This window comes from Amphiura filiformis, chromosome 15 (assembly GCF_039555335.1).
Source record: "Amphiura filiformis chromosome 15, Afil_fr2py, whole genome shotgun sequence".
Taxonomy (NCBI): Eukaryota; Metazoa; Echinodermata; class Ophiuroidea; order Amphilepidida; family Amphiuridae; genus Amphiura; species Amphiura filiformis.
Window position 1 is genome coordinate 15,696,693 of NC_092642.1, and position 14,145 is coordinate 15,710,837.

A 14,145-nucleotide genomic window follows, 5' to 3' on the forward strand; every position below is an offset into this window, starting at 1 on the left:
ATACTTGATTGATTTTATTGTAAATTCAAAAGACCATGTGTTTAATATAATAGACATTTGGATCTTTAAAATCATCTTGTATTCCCCCATGTGTATTTTATGGAACAGATAAGATTCCCCGTAGTCAGATCAGCCAACCTAGGACATAATCTTATATGACTTACAAACCATTTTCCATACATCCCATCATGCACTCTTCCAGAAGGTCTGCTGGCAATATTCTTATGATCATGCTCAGTTCAAACTCATGTACATAGATGACAGCATATGGCACCTTGCAATAGTGCATGATGGGATAGGTGATATACAAACTTACCTAGTGTTACTTCTTTATTTGGATGCCTAAGTTGATCTCGGATTTGATCTCTAAGATCTTCCTCTATAAAAGTAGAAATAAAATGGGAAAACAATCAAAATAACATTCTTTGTAATAATCATTATCTTCACAATAACCGTAAAAAGTAGAGATGGATGACACTCAAATTTTTTAGCAAATTCTGAAACAACTTTATTTTATTTCAAGAGATATTCAATTTTACACATATTTTGCAGAGCTGAGATTCTTGAAATTTAATACCCATGGAATTTTGATTATCGCACTTGTTAACTAATTTTTTGAGGAATGAAATTCATGATTGGTAAAATTAAGTTCCGCTGAAATAGTTGTTACTGATTAAAATTCCAGAAATTTTACCAGCTTATTCTTTGATAATATTGCCTTCTTAAAAAAAAATTAAATATAAAGTCAAACATTAACAATATGAGGTGGTATTAAAAGAACAACCACAAGGTAATTAAAAAACAATACAACAAAAATGGCCATAAATTGCCAAAATGTTTAGTTACTACCAAACCCGGTTAAGGTTATACAAGGTATTGTTGGTCGAAGCAGCCAAAAAAATCGATTGTCATTATCTTAATCAATATATTATTGAAAAATAACACTTTGGTGTTTTGCAAAAGTTCATTCTACAAATCATATACTTTGAAAACTTGCTTAATTTATTGTTGTTAATGAGTTATGTACGTTTTACAAAAGTGTTGTTGTTTCAGCCCTCTTTACAACATAACTCAAGAACCACAGGACCTACAAAAGTATATTTGTGATATTTGATTTCTTCTACACGCTCGCTATGAATTGGGCAATGCAATTTTTGCTAAAGCTCACTACCATTCGCAAGATGCTGTGAACTACATTTTTTGTTGCTGCTTCGACCAACAATACATCGTATTACCTTAAACTTAAGGGACCAAACCAAATTGATGAAGCCCTATAAGGTCTGCTTTGTTTTTTCCTGACATACTTTACCATCTCTCCATTGGGCTATTTCAGAAATTAATGGCACCCCTCTAAAGAAGACATGGGATTCCCAAAATTTTTCACAATTTTTTGCTCTGGGAATTCCCCCCTCCCCACCCTCCAAAAATGGCCATTATTTTCACAACCCTAAAGAAGACATGGGAATTCCCAAGAAAAATACACCTTTTTATTTTAGGCTTGGGAATTCCCAAAAATGTTGGCAAAAAAATGCCTGTCTTCTTTAGGGATACTGGGAATTTCCAATTTTTTAATCATTTTATTGCCAAAATGGGAATTTCCATTTTTTTGGGATAAAATTTTGGTCTGGGAATTCCCAAAAATTTATGGTACAAACTTACATGTCTTCTTGGGGAGGGCATTAATTTCTGGAATAGCCTATTGTTTGGGTTAGGGTTCATCAATCTTTTGGTTTGTTCCCTTAAGCCCATTTCATACTAGCAATCGCAAGGAGAATAGCATTTTTTTGTGACGTAATTTCCGTCGCTTATCAGAAAAGTAATTATTGCCAATATCTGAGCGAGAAGTTACTGGTATGCCCTAGCGTCAAATCACAAGCAGTTGACCTTACACCAACTTTGTTGTTACGTCACTTGCTATATGAACATTGGTAGCAATTGTGCAAATGCTACCAGCATTTGATCAGTAGCATATTTTTGAATCACACACTGTGAGTGCTAGAATGATATGGGCATTATTAGGATATTTAACAATACTTTATACACCAGTAATAATTTTTACTTAAATACATTCATATTAAAAACTGTGACATCATGCATTTTACAATATATGGCTATAGCAACTGAAGCTTATAGTGTATCAAATATAATTATTATATTGATAAGTGGTGTTGATTTTTATTCCTTTTTCATAGAGCAACTGGACTATACTTACCACACAATAGCAAAATGTTTTGTTTTTAAATCTTTGAACAAAGATCAACAGGTCTTTGTGTTTGCTAGTTTGTATGTCTATTTATTTGTTTATTATTGTTACAATCACAGGTATGTGATGCATACAAATCAAAGCAGTTAGATCAATTTGGTTTCTAAAATGGAACCCTACAAAAACAGTCAAAGTCAAATATTATGTCTAATACAATATATCTGTTTCAGTTCCACCTGACATAAGCCACATAATGTTATAGAGGTAATTCTTAAAAGTCAACTTCATTGTTCCCACTTTAGCCTTACAATATGTGACCCAATCTGATCCACTCAGGCCAAAGTCGGAAATTTTGAAAACTCAGTTACTACCATTACTAACTTGCTCAGAAGTTAACATACAATTACTGATGTTGAATCCCCAGGAATACTTGGTGGCAAAGTTTTGAACCTTTTATATGTCCATTTTCTATGTTTTCTATTGTTTTTTCTCCTTACTTTTTGCCTGTACAGGGTGTCCCATAAAAAATTACCGACCGAATGAATTTGGACGTAAGTCGAGAAATAAACATCAGAATCCAAAAATCAAAACATCAACGTGTAGCCCATCTTATTCTACATCTTATACGCCAATTTTACTGGAATCGGTTGACCGATTGCGAAGAAATCAGCGATTTTATAACGCATGCGTCAATTCACTTCATTCCAAGTTTGAAAGAAAGATCATTCAACACAATACGCACTAGTTAACTGTCAATGGGCTTTTGTTTTGTGGAATCCCTTTCGTTCATTTTAAAGAATCTGTTTCTTGCAAAACATTTAATTAGGTTTTGTTCAAATTTGAAAACCTGCATAATATTAAAAATGAAAGCGTGCACATAATATAAGATGATGCTCGGTACTTGTAAATATCTTTGTTCGTTAATGTTGATATAAATGTTGCATAAAGAATTCCAGCTGGCTTAAAAAAGTTTCTCACACACATTAATGTTTTTCGAAAATATTTCCAAGAAATTGTAATGCAAAGTTTAAATCTTTTAAAACTTCAACATTAATGTTGCATGGTATCAAAATATCACACGTAAAGCTGTAAGCACTTGATCATTGTCATTCTCGGCTCAAATGTTCTTTGAAAAGTTAAAATATAACATATTTGCACAACCTAAAGAATTAAAATTGCAGAACTCAAAGTTTTCTCGGACAAACTGTTATTCATCTTCAGTGAAAACATGAATAACATAACACCGTTGGATTGTAAAATAGATAATGTGGACTAAATTTAATGAGATACACAAACTTTAGGAGTGGTGAGTAAGTATGAAAAAAGCGCCTGTTGATCAAACTTGGAATGAACTGCATTGTTGCGCGATTTATGTAATTGGTTATTTCTTCGCAACCAGTCAACTGAATCAAATAAAATTTTCGTATGTGATGCATAATAAAATAGGCTATGCGCTATATTTTAAATTTTTTGATTCTGATGTCTATTTCTCGACTTACGTTCAACTGTATTTACTCGGTAATTTTTTTTGGGACACCCTGTATCTCAGTTTCATCATTGCAGACTTTAGCCTGATTGGACCAGATCGGGTCACATATATGGAATAGATCTTGGATGTAATATAGCATGGGACTGGAAAGCAAATGGATTAAGCCTGAATATATCCAATTATAGGGATGCTAAAGCACATTGAACTGACCAAAGGATGTGGAAATGCCACAAGTCATTGACTTGGATAAATATGTCAAGATGTCACAAAGTTTTGTCAAAATAAAAAAACAAAATAAACTTTTCTCAGCAGCAAATCTCTACTCGAACCAAACTTAAGTACTCCAGGCTAGTAAGGATCATGGAAGACATGAATGAAAAGAATTGATAACATCGCCCTCTACACAGTCACTATAATATTTTAGGGACGGTTTCTAGTTATCTGTAATTTGTCAGTATGACATAACCACAATGTGTCCATGTTGAACAAAATCAACAATTGCAACTAAGAAAAAGCCACAAAGATTACATTTGACTGCAGTTTACGACATCATTGTTCACTTACACAAAGAATTGAGATGACTACTCCTGGACTACTGAAAGCTTTTTTACAATGATGCTTATTACCAGGAGTGTAAATGATTCTGACACATAATTTTTCAATTTTTTGAATACATTTAATTAAATTTTTGTTCAAAATAATTAGTTGCTATTTAGTCAGGGTGAAAATGCTGTGACATGTTAGTATTTTTGTGTCGTGCTGTGACCTGTTAGTATTTGCCTAATCTAAATGCAAGATATTGATATCATTTTGATCCATATGCCAATTAACATGACAAAAAAGAATAACAACAACAACCAAATACACAGAACTATACAAGAGCACCTGCAGTAAACAAGATGTTTAACAATAAACATAAGCATACACTAAGACCAATTAAGTTCCCCATATAATGAAGAATCAAAACATGCTCTAAACCTTTGAAAAAAAGAAGGTAAAATTGCACGATATTTCAACACAACAAGTTTGCACTATCTTGTAATTCTGTAAAAATATCATAAACTCATAGAATTAAATTAAATTAAATTAAATTCATTTCCATCAAAAATACAAAGAATACTTAAACACCAAACTGATTAAACCCCAAGATGAAGGAGATGCAACAAAAGGCAAATTCCTGCAAAAGTGTTGCACTACCTTTAAAAGAAAATATATTAAGCAACTTGGTCATGGAAAAGAAAAAACAGCAGAATGAGCATGATGATTACATAATGCCAGCATATACCATTTGCAGCAGGTTATTGCTTGGGTTAAGGTTAGGGTTAAAGTATATACAGTAAGGCTAGGGTTATGCAAAATGGTTACGGTTATAGCTACAGGTTAAATTAAATTTACTGCAAGAGAAAGGTTAGGATTCAGGTATATAGCAAATGGCATTTGCTTTTTGACTTGGCATGTATATAGCTTGACAATCTGAGCAAGACGAAGAACAATAAAATACATAAAACCATAATACTAAACAAAATGGCAACAAATGAGTGAATAGGGGAGAGCGGGGAGTGTTCGCCCTAGGGGCAGGTTCGCCCACCCCTTGTTTCTCAGCATTACGGCTATCGGGGAATTTGGTGATGGCAAAATTAGGTGACATAGGTCATTAAAACTGCTCATATTAGCTACGCGACATATAGGGACGTGTTCATCAAACTGCAGCCAAAACAAAAAAATTACACCAAAACGTAATTTTTTCTTGCATTAATAATGTTTTATTATCATTGATACGTGAATACAGATGGTTTTAATGGAAATCTGTATTGGGAACATATGGGATTTGTCAAAGATTTAATGCAGTTATAAACTCCTTATTCGATTTGTATTTTGCATACCCTGAAGAAAATACAAAAATGTGCACTTGGGGCACGTTAAGCCCTTTGAGGATGGGGCATGTTAGCCCTATATCTTCCCCGGCGGACTTACCCCAAACTGGAGGCGGACCTGCCCCATCAGCGTATTATGCAAAATATTTATAATTATACCATTAAACAAGGTAAAACTACTAAGTCATGTTTTTTTAAAGTTATGTGGTATCAGTATTACTCATACCACCGTTTATGTCCTAATCCAGAATCTCCCCGAAGTTGTAAACATGATACGTTTAAGCTCACTTTGGACCCCTACATTTTACCCTGACCCGACCCCTGCAACAAATTTAGTGACTCCCCAGAAGAGAATGAATGCCCTGTATACTCTTGCTAAATGTTTGCATTTAATTATGTTATTGTTATGCAATGTTTAAACCTTTCTTGTGATTAGGGTGAACTTACCCCACCATATGGGCTGAACCTGCCCCAATATGGGGCAAGTTCACCACTTTGCAAAACTTTTTGTTTGCTCTACCCTGTTGCTATTGTAAGGCCTATAGTTCTGGGATTGTGGCTGTATATAGCTAAGACACAGGGCTTTCACATGGGCTAATCAGGTTATCCCTAACCTTAAAATTGACATCGCTAGGCTGGTCAGAAAAATATAGGGCGAACACTCCCCGCTCTCCCCTACAAAGCACAATGAACACCACAGGATACAAGTTCTCAGCATGAGCCAAGCATGGAGCAATGGGGTGAACGATATATAAATATAGAAACACCTTAAAAAAGAAAGTCCCTGATTGTTTGAGTAGTCATAACTTTGAGAACAATTAATTAAAAGCAATAAAATTGATATGAATGTGTAGAGAATATTGTTACTTGCTGTATGATACCACACTTGTATAAATATAAATCGGAATGATCAAGAAATAATTGAATGAAATTTGGTAGGATTCAAAAAGTTGCAGCGTTGTTTACTGTGTAAAAGGATACAGTTTAATGGGTGTCAACCATACCATGGTGCTCTCCAAATTGAAAAGGCCAGGGCAGTGCTGGATCTTACCATTGATGACACACCATGACTACCACTGCACTCACTTCAGGTAACTGGACATGTTAAACCATTTCCCACTCATTTTCCACTCTGGCAGTGATGTCAGTGTGCATTTCATTGGGCGCAGCTACAAATCACTAGTGTTCGCTCAAAGCGCTAGTTTACATACACACACGCTTAAAGGCACGGCGTCAGGATAGAAAATGATATAGGCTTTGCAATTTCTGGTTTGAATTTTCAACTTCTCAAATCTCACCCAGTTTCATTCAATCATGTATTTCCCCATCATTCTGATTTGTTTCACAAAAATGCGGTATCGTATTGCAGCTTACAAAATATCCTCACCTTCATGTCAATTTTACTACTCATTTAAAATTAGTTGTGCTCAAAGTTATTAACACTCAAACAAGTGAGGGCGCTCTTTTTTTAGGTGTTTAGTACAAATATACATAGACCACAACAAAATATGATTGAATTCTCACCGGAAGAGTCAGAGAAATCAGAATCCGACTGGATTCCCAGGTTTGAGATATTAAACAGATATGAATAACCAAAAACCTGGTTCTCCAGAAGAGTGTCTAGATTTCTCTCATATCGCTCTTCATCAGATGACCAGTCTAGAGATGACCGTTGGTTTTGAGAGTGACCGGTGGTTGGATGTTGGTAAGCAGTGTTAATCAAACATAAACAACATTCAATTAGTTTTGTAGATTTTAAATATGTGTATTGTGGTCCTTTGTCTAAAATTTATGCAAGCAATGTATCTTCAGTTTGGGAAAAAGCAGTCACAAGAATTTTGAAGATATTTTTCAAAAAGCAGTTGAAGAATTTTGAAAGATATTTTTGCAAGTAGGTAGGTATTGGACAGACAGCTGTAGCTCATATTGGGATGCTTTAAATGATTGCAAGAAATGTCACAGGTTGGGGCAAAGAGTCTTTTAGATTTCGCATTGGGATGCTTTAAGGGGGTATTACACCCATGCCCAATTGTGTGCCTATTTTTGCATTTTTCTCAAATATTATAGCGCATCGGTGACAAGTAAGATATGTATATTATAGGGGCAATGACTACAACTACTGCACTGGCAATTTTATTTCAGCACATACAACAGCTGTGGAGTTACAGTCAAAAATGAGGGAAAACCAATATTTGATCAATAAATCAATAACTACTTGCCTTGAGTTGCTGAATTTTCAGTGCAGTAGTTGTAGTCCTTGCCCCTATAATAAACATATCTTACTTGTCACCAATGCGCTACAATTTTTGAGAAAAATGCAAAAATAGGCACAAAATTGGCCAGGGGTGTAGTACCCCTTAAATGATTGCAAGAAATGTGACAGGTTGGGCTGATTTTGCATGATTATGAATAAAACTCCTATCCACTTTTCTGAACACTCCCTGTAAAAGGTACTTACAACAGTTTAATCCATAATTGAGAATGGTCATTGTTGACTTTTATAAACAATTAAGTCTTGGTAAGCTTAAGCTTAGGACAGGCTTAACAGTTAGGAGGCAAAGTAGACTGGGATAAAAGGTTATCTGGCCTAAAGTTTAGTATCATGACTTTTTTGCTCCAATTCATATGAAAGAATACTTACTGAACTTCTTGACAAGCTGATTTGTTAATAATTGTTCCATAAAGGATGAGGTTATGTTCATGGGCATCTTTTAAAAATGAAATAACTTGAAAGGATAATTTTGAATATCATTGCAATTAGTAATCACTGAAATTCTTGGTGTGAAGATAATTGCTTGCTTGTGAATATAAACCCACATTTAACAAATATAACTACATATAGTACTGAACATATAATTGACATACTTCACAGCCACCTGTCTGACACCAATACATATACAACCAAAGTAATATACTACATTAAAACACACTACATCACACCGTTTGGATCACAAACATGCAATTAAGTGATGTATAGTACTGTAATTTACAGAACATAAGCAGCATTTGCTTTGAGTTGCAATCTTATACACAGTAGCAGCTTATATTCGGGAATTACGGTACTTTATATCCAACTACAAGTGCAGTATGCTGAATTGATTAACCTAACCAAGATGTTGCATGGTACCTGTGATTTCCAATCGCAATCTTAATCTGGGCACTTTTACTATACAAAAGGGCTTATGATGGAGCAAGTAAGGAGTATAAAAACCGGAGAAGTTTATACTTCATTTAGCTGGACAAACCTTCAAATCTATGAAAATTGAAAGGAGCTAAATACGCTATTCCAGTTGAAATCCAAATACACCTGTTGGTGGAAGACATTACTTTTTAATCTTTCATACAGAGTGTGAATTTCAAATGCAGTTACTTGAATGGGTGACTCCATTTATAATCTACACCCCTGTGATCGATAAAGGTCATGTCTTCCACAGGGGGTGTATGGATCTCAACTAGAATAGACCAATGATCCCCAGCATTGGTCCAAGTCAAAGATATCTTGCACTTCCCACAATGCATTTCTTCCTTGTACTGATTTGCTATTCAGTGCAATGAGTCGATAGCGATAAGAAATACCTCATTTGCAAAATTTGGATGAGGTCTGTTAATTGATGTATTTCTTGTCACTATTGACCCTTCATACACTCCTTGATAGTGAGAAACAATCAGAGCCTCCGTTATTAAATTACTAGCGGTGTATAAATATTGTATAATTGCACGGGCGCGCACTCCGTGTAGTACGTGCGGTGCTTTCGTACAAGTTCATTTTTCTTGCGGGTGGATGCATTTATCGCGGGTGGTGCTTGCCTTTTCCAATATTTCTAGTTTCCAATTTTTCTTGCTATAAAAGTAGCAAAAATCACAAGATTTTTTCTTGTGTATGAAATAGGTTAATAAATCACTTGTTGTTCGAGAAATTGTACAAGATAATGCACTTGTACTGAGATGTTGATGCGTCTAATGCACTTCCCCCTTCGAAGCTCATGCATTAGACGCATCAACATCTCAGTATGTGTGCATTATTTTGTTCATTTTCACTCCCAACAAGTGATACACATTTATTAACCTATAAATGTTGCATTGAATAGCAAATCAGTACAAGGAAGAAATGCATTGTGGGAAGTGTAAGATATCTTCTCTTAGTCCCACTTATAAAAACTGTTTTTCCAATCCATCATAAAAACTCAAATCCATCCAAAAACTCTTCCAAAATGGCAAAGTATTCAAAATCAAACATGTTTAGGGACTTATGAAGTACGTACTCCTTCTCTTTTATAACTGACCAAAAGATAAGCATGGCAAAATGTATTGTCAAATGACTACTCACATTTTTGCTAAGATAGTTAGATAGAAAATAATCATTTTAAGCAGACTTTATCATGCCAAATACTGATTGTTACTATTTTCATGATTGCTTTCATGAAATCCTAGATTACTATCAAAATTAAAGTGCACCTAAACTTACTACAAGTGCTTAATACTTTCAATTAATACCATTCAAATTGTGCTGCTAAACCAATCCCAAGTTTAACACGTCTACATTACACATGCTCTATGATAACCACACCATGACTACTAACGAACACAACATATCAAATGGAACAATAACACAACCAGATTCCTACCAATGATCTGTATGGCACAAGGATACCTGTGATGTACCTGATAGGATAGACTAAAGATAACTGATTACTCAATAGGTTCTCTATGAGTACTCTATGGGTACCTACACGGTATCATTGTAGTGACTGCATGGTACCTACGACCTTCACCCATCTACTCAATCTAAGTACTTACCATCTTAGATTTGAAGAGCACCTATTTTTTGTACGTATGTAGGTACCAAGTAGACACATGCAAAGAGGAATCTGACTGTGTACACAAATGTAACATTAAGATAGGTTGATTATCTCAATAAAGCTCTCAACTCATTAGATTGATAAATTGTTTTCACTGAAAGATGACATTTTCTATTATCTAACAAAAGAAGTAAACAGAAGTCTATGATTGGCAGGTCTGTGACATGCATGATAAATGCAGCCAGGTAAGATGATGGTAACCATAGCAACATGCCTTGAGCACTGATGAATTTTCATACAGAAATATGGAAGATAAGAAATCATCTGCTATCAAAATCACAGGCAAAATAAAATGAAGGGAAATCCTTACATACTTCAACACTCACTGAGTGATGGTAATAATTTAAATTTCCAATATTTGAGATAAAATTATGGTCACAGAGGATCTTAAAATCAAAATCAGCCCCCCTCTTGATTTCCAAAGTTAATATCAATAAATAATTTTGAATTTTGAAAGTATAATTTTGCATCTCTAAACTGAGAACATAATCTTTTTGCTGAGAACTTTCATGTAGATCATCAACCTAAATATGCACTGTAAACTTTACCAATCTTATCCTGTAGATATTGCATAAATAACCTGATTATAATAGCAGGAGGTACAAGACACGGTTGCCACGACAACAGATGTCATGTCAGCCATGTTGATTAATGTAAACGAATGCAATCGCAACCAATTGTTCCACTATTTACTCTGATATTAACCATTTTGTAATGAAGTTATTTATGCAAAACTTGGCATAACCAGTATCTTGATTAAGAAGTCATTTTTGTCATAGCAGCAAATGTTCAGTGTTAAGTTTTAGAGTTTGCATACCACCAGAAAAAGCATTGCATAAAAATATACCATTATGCCCATACCAAGTCCACTTCATAATTACACCTCAATGAATACATCAAGTAGTTGATGAAAAGCAGTGCATGATAGATAGTTTACACTCTATTTCACCGTATACTTCATGTACAAAGTATGAAGCATTATGAAGTGGAAAATTTGTAAAGGAGTATTGCTGAAACATCAGATATTTACAACTAGAAATTACCACCAAAAAGAAGAGTTGAAAAGTTTGATATATTTTAAATGTTCTCCTGGTTATGCCAATCATCGTCTATGGATAAGATGTCATATGACAAACAGATTGGGGTATTCCAGTTGAAATCCATACCCCCCTGTGGAAGACATGACCTTAATGTCCCAAACAGGTGGTGTAAATTTCAAATGGAGTCACCCATTCAGGTAATCCCATTTAAAATTCATACTCCCCCGTGTTTAAGATTTAAGGACTTGTCTTCCATAGGGAGTGTATGGATTTCACCTGGAATAGCCATTGAAACAAAACTCTTCAATAAGATATTAATCTGTTTGTACGTATTTACATGAAGGCTTTCTACAACAATTTTTGTGATTCGGATCTACCTAACCTAAAACCAAATTTTATTTTGAAATTAAATCTAATGCTGGAACTGAAATTTTGAAACTTTGCTACATTGCATCCAAACCATTGGCCTTCATCAGGCATCTGATTGATGGTGTGCTGTCAGATGGTGAGGTCGGGTTGGGTCCATTGCCTGTGACCAATCAGATTTCTGATAAGTCTGATGGTTGCGGATGCATCATAGCAAAGTGAGTTGCAAAATTTCAGTTCCAGTATTTGATTTAATATCAAAATAATGTTTTGAACTACTGGATGAATAATCTACACCAAGATGCTACATCCAAATTTTATCCAAGTTGTTTGATCAGATCTTGATACATCTAAACCAGATTTAGAACCATATGAGCCAAATCTGTCCAAATCAGATCTAGATCTGGCAGGGAGTATCAAACACACTTGTGTTATTTGTGGGTAACACAGTCATGTACATCATGCAGATGTATCCACATAAATAACAAATTATGGACACTACAAACTAAATGGTTCACATTGTGATCCGAATCCCAAACCACTTTGTAGAAAGCCCACATTCCGATCAAGTTTACAGTGCTTTCCGAGTTAGTTAGTTTGTGAAATGTGAATTGCTCACCAGTGATCAGCCGTGGATCAACTGGCACCGGTTTATATGGCTCATACTCCAATGGTTGCGATAACAGCCGCATCCCACGGGGCAGCGAGGCCGCCTTGCGTTTCTGCTCTGCTCATACGTCAAACATATGAGTTGTTGGGTTAGATATAAAATATGCAGATGATACGAGATGTGTGCACAAGTGGTGATGATGAGGATAGTAATTAAAAAAGAACAAGACAAAAACAACGACCAAGATTAAGAGGTTAGTATCATATCAAATCAAACATGTTTCAAGTGCCGATCTTTTCAGATAAAAGGGTGCATTTTATTTCAAATTCTATTTTGTCAGCAAAATATATTTCAATTTTGACACCCTTAAAGAGGAAGCCCCACCAGGGCAGTTCTTCTGGGGTGAACCAAGGCTGCCTGGTTATCAAATTAATCAGTGACAAGGTTATCTCTGAATTTGACAGGTGCTAATTGATATTTTAATGTTATTTTCAGAAATAATGTCACTGATTAATTTAATAACCAGGCAGGTTTGGTTCACCCCAGAAGAACTGCTATGGCGGGACTTCCTTTTTAAATGGAAACCAAACCTTACATGCGGTTTCAAACCAAATCATATGCCATCTATTCAAGGTGCTCTATTTTACTTCAAGAATAAAACAGTTTTGAATATAACAGCAAATTGATTAAGATGTTTTTCTAATTTGCTATAAAATGCAGTCTTCTACAACGAAATGGTCAGCAGGATGTATGCAAAATCTAACAGAATGAAGTTGAAATTATATTGTTTCAACTTGGTATAACTTTGATTCAATTAAGCTGAGACAAACAGCAATGCTTCGGGAGCAAGCACTAAAGAGAGATCATGCCTATCATTACTGCCGCATTGTAAATCATACAGTATTTCATATAATGAAAATGCATTCTGAAAATCAAATTTGACAGAAAAATTGTGCAATGGTATTCAGCATTCTCACTTTCTATATACTGAATAAAGAAATGTCTATATATATCAGCAAGTTATTACTACTCGAACTAAAATCAATATTATTGCAAACACGACTGGAGTCTTATAATTCATCCAAGGAAAGTGTGTATTTACTAAAGATTGTTACCAAATCTAACTCATCAGCATGCTCAGATTTCTAGCTGCAGGGTTCATCTACTGTCTATACTCAGCCTATAACATTCCCTAGGATGCCAGTTCCAACTAAGTTATATTGTCTTGTTGGGCAGGAAAAACCTCCTATGTGCTTTGGGCCTCTGAATATGTTTAAAACAAAACTGCCAACAGGTTGTATAAGAGGTTTTGCTTTAAACATGTTCAGGGGCCAAGGACACAAAGGAGGTTTTTCCTGCCCAACAAAATGAGTTTCTAGCAGACCAATATCTCCCTACTGCAATTTTAGTTGAGAGGAACATTTCCTTGATGTTCAATATTTATATTGCAGCATGTTTCAATTTGCATTTCAACAAAGTCCCCTGCTCTTTATACAATGTGAATTCTTGCATTTTATGAGGGCTAATCACTCTACTCTCTGTATAGAGGGTGTGCATATAGAGAGTATAGAGGGTGTGCACATGATGTATCATACCGTAAATATGGCGGACTACTCAAATGCATTCAACAAAAGCATGATTGCAATCTACCGCGACAGTTTGTGTCACACACATAACAAATGCACTACATGTACAATCAAATAG

At 35.0% G+C, this 14,145-nt stretch overlaps 1 protein-coding gene across 1 annotated transcript in view; it reads right to left on the reverse strand.

Moving 5' to 3' along the window:
* The window catches only part of LOC140170738 (uncharacterized), a 248,356-nt gene that overhangs the window by 97,132 nt on the left and 137,079 nt on the right, over positions 1–14,145 (reverse strand). Inside the window, 3 exon segments of the mRNA XM_072193968.1 lie at positions 317–379; positions 7,091–7,225; positions 12,451–12,558. Of these exon segments, the coding sequence (XP_072050069.1) occupies positions 317–379; positions 7,091–7,225; positions 12,451–12,558 (306 nt within the window).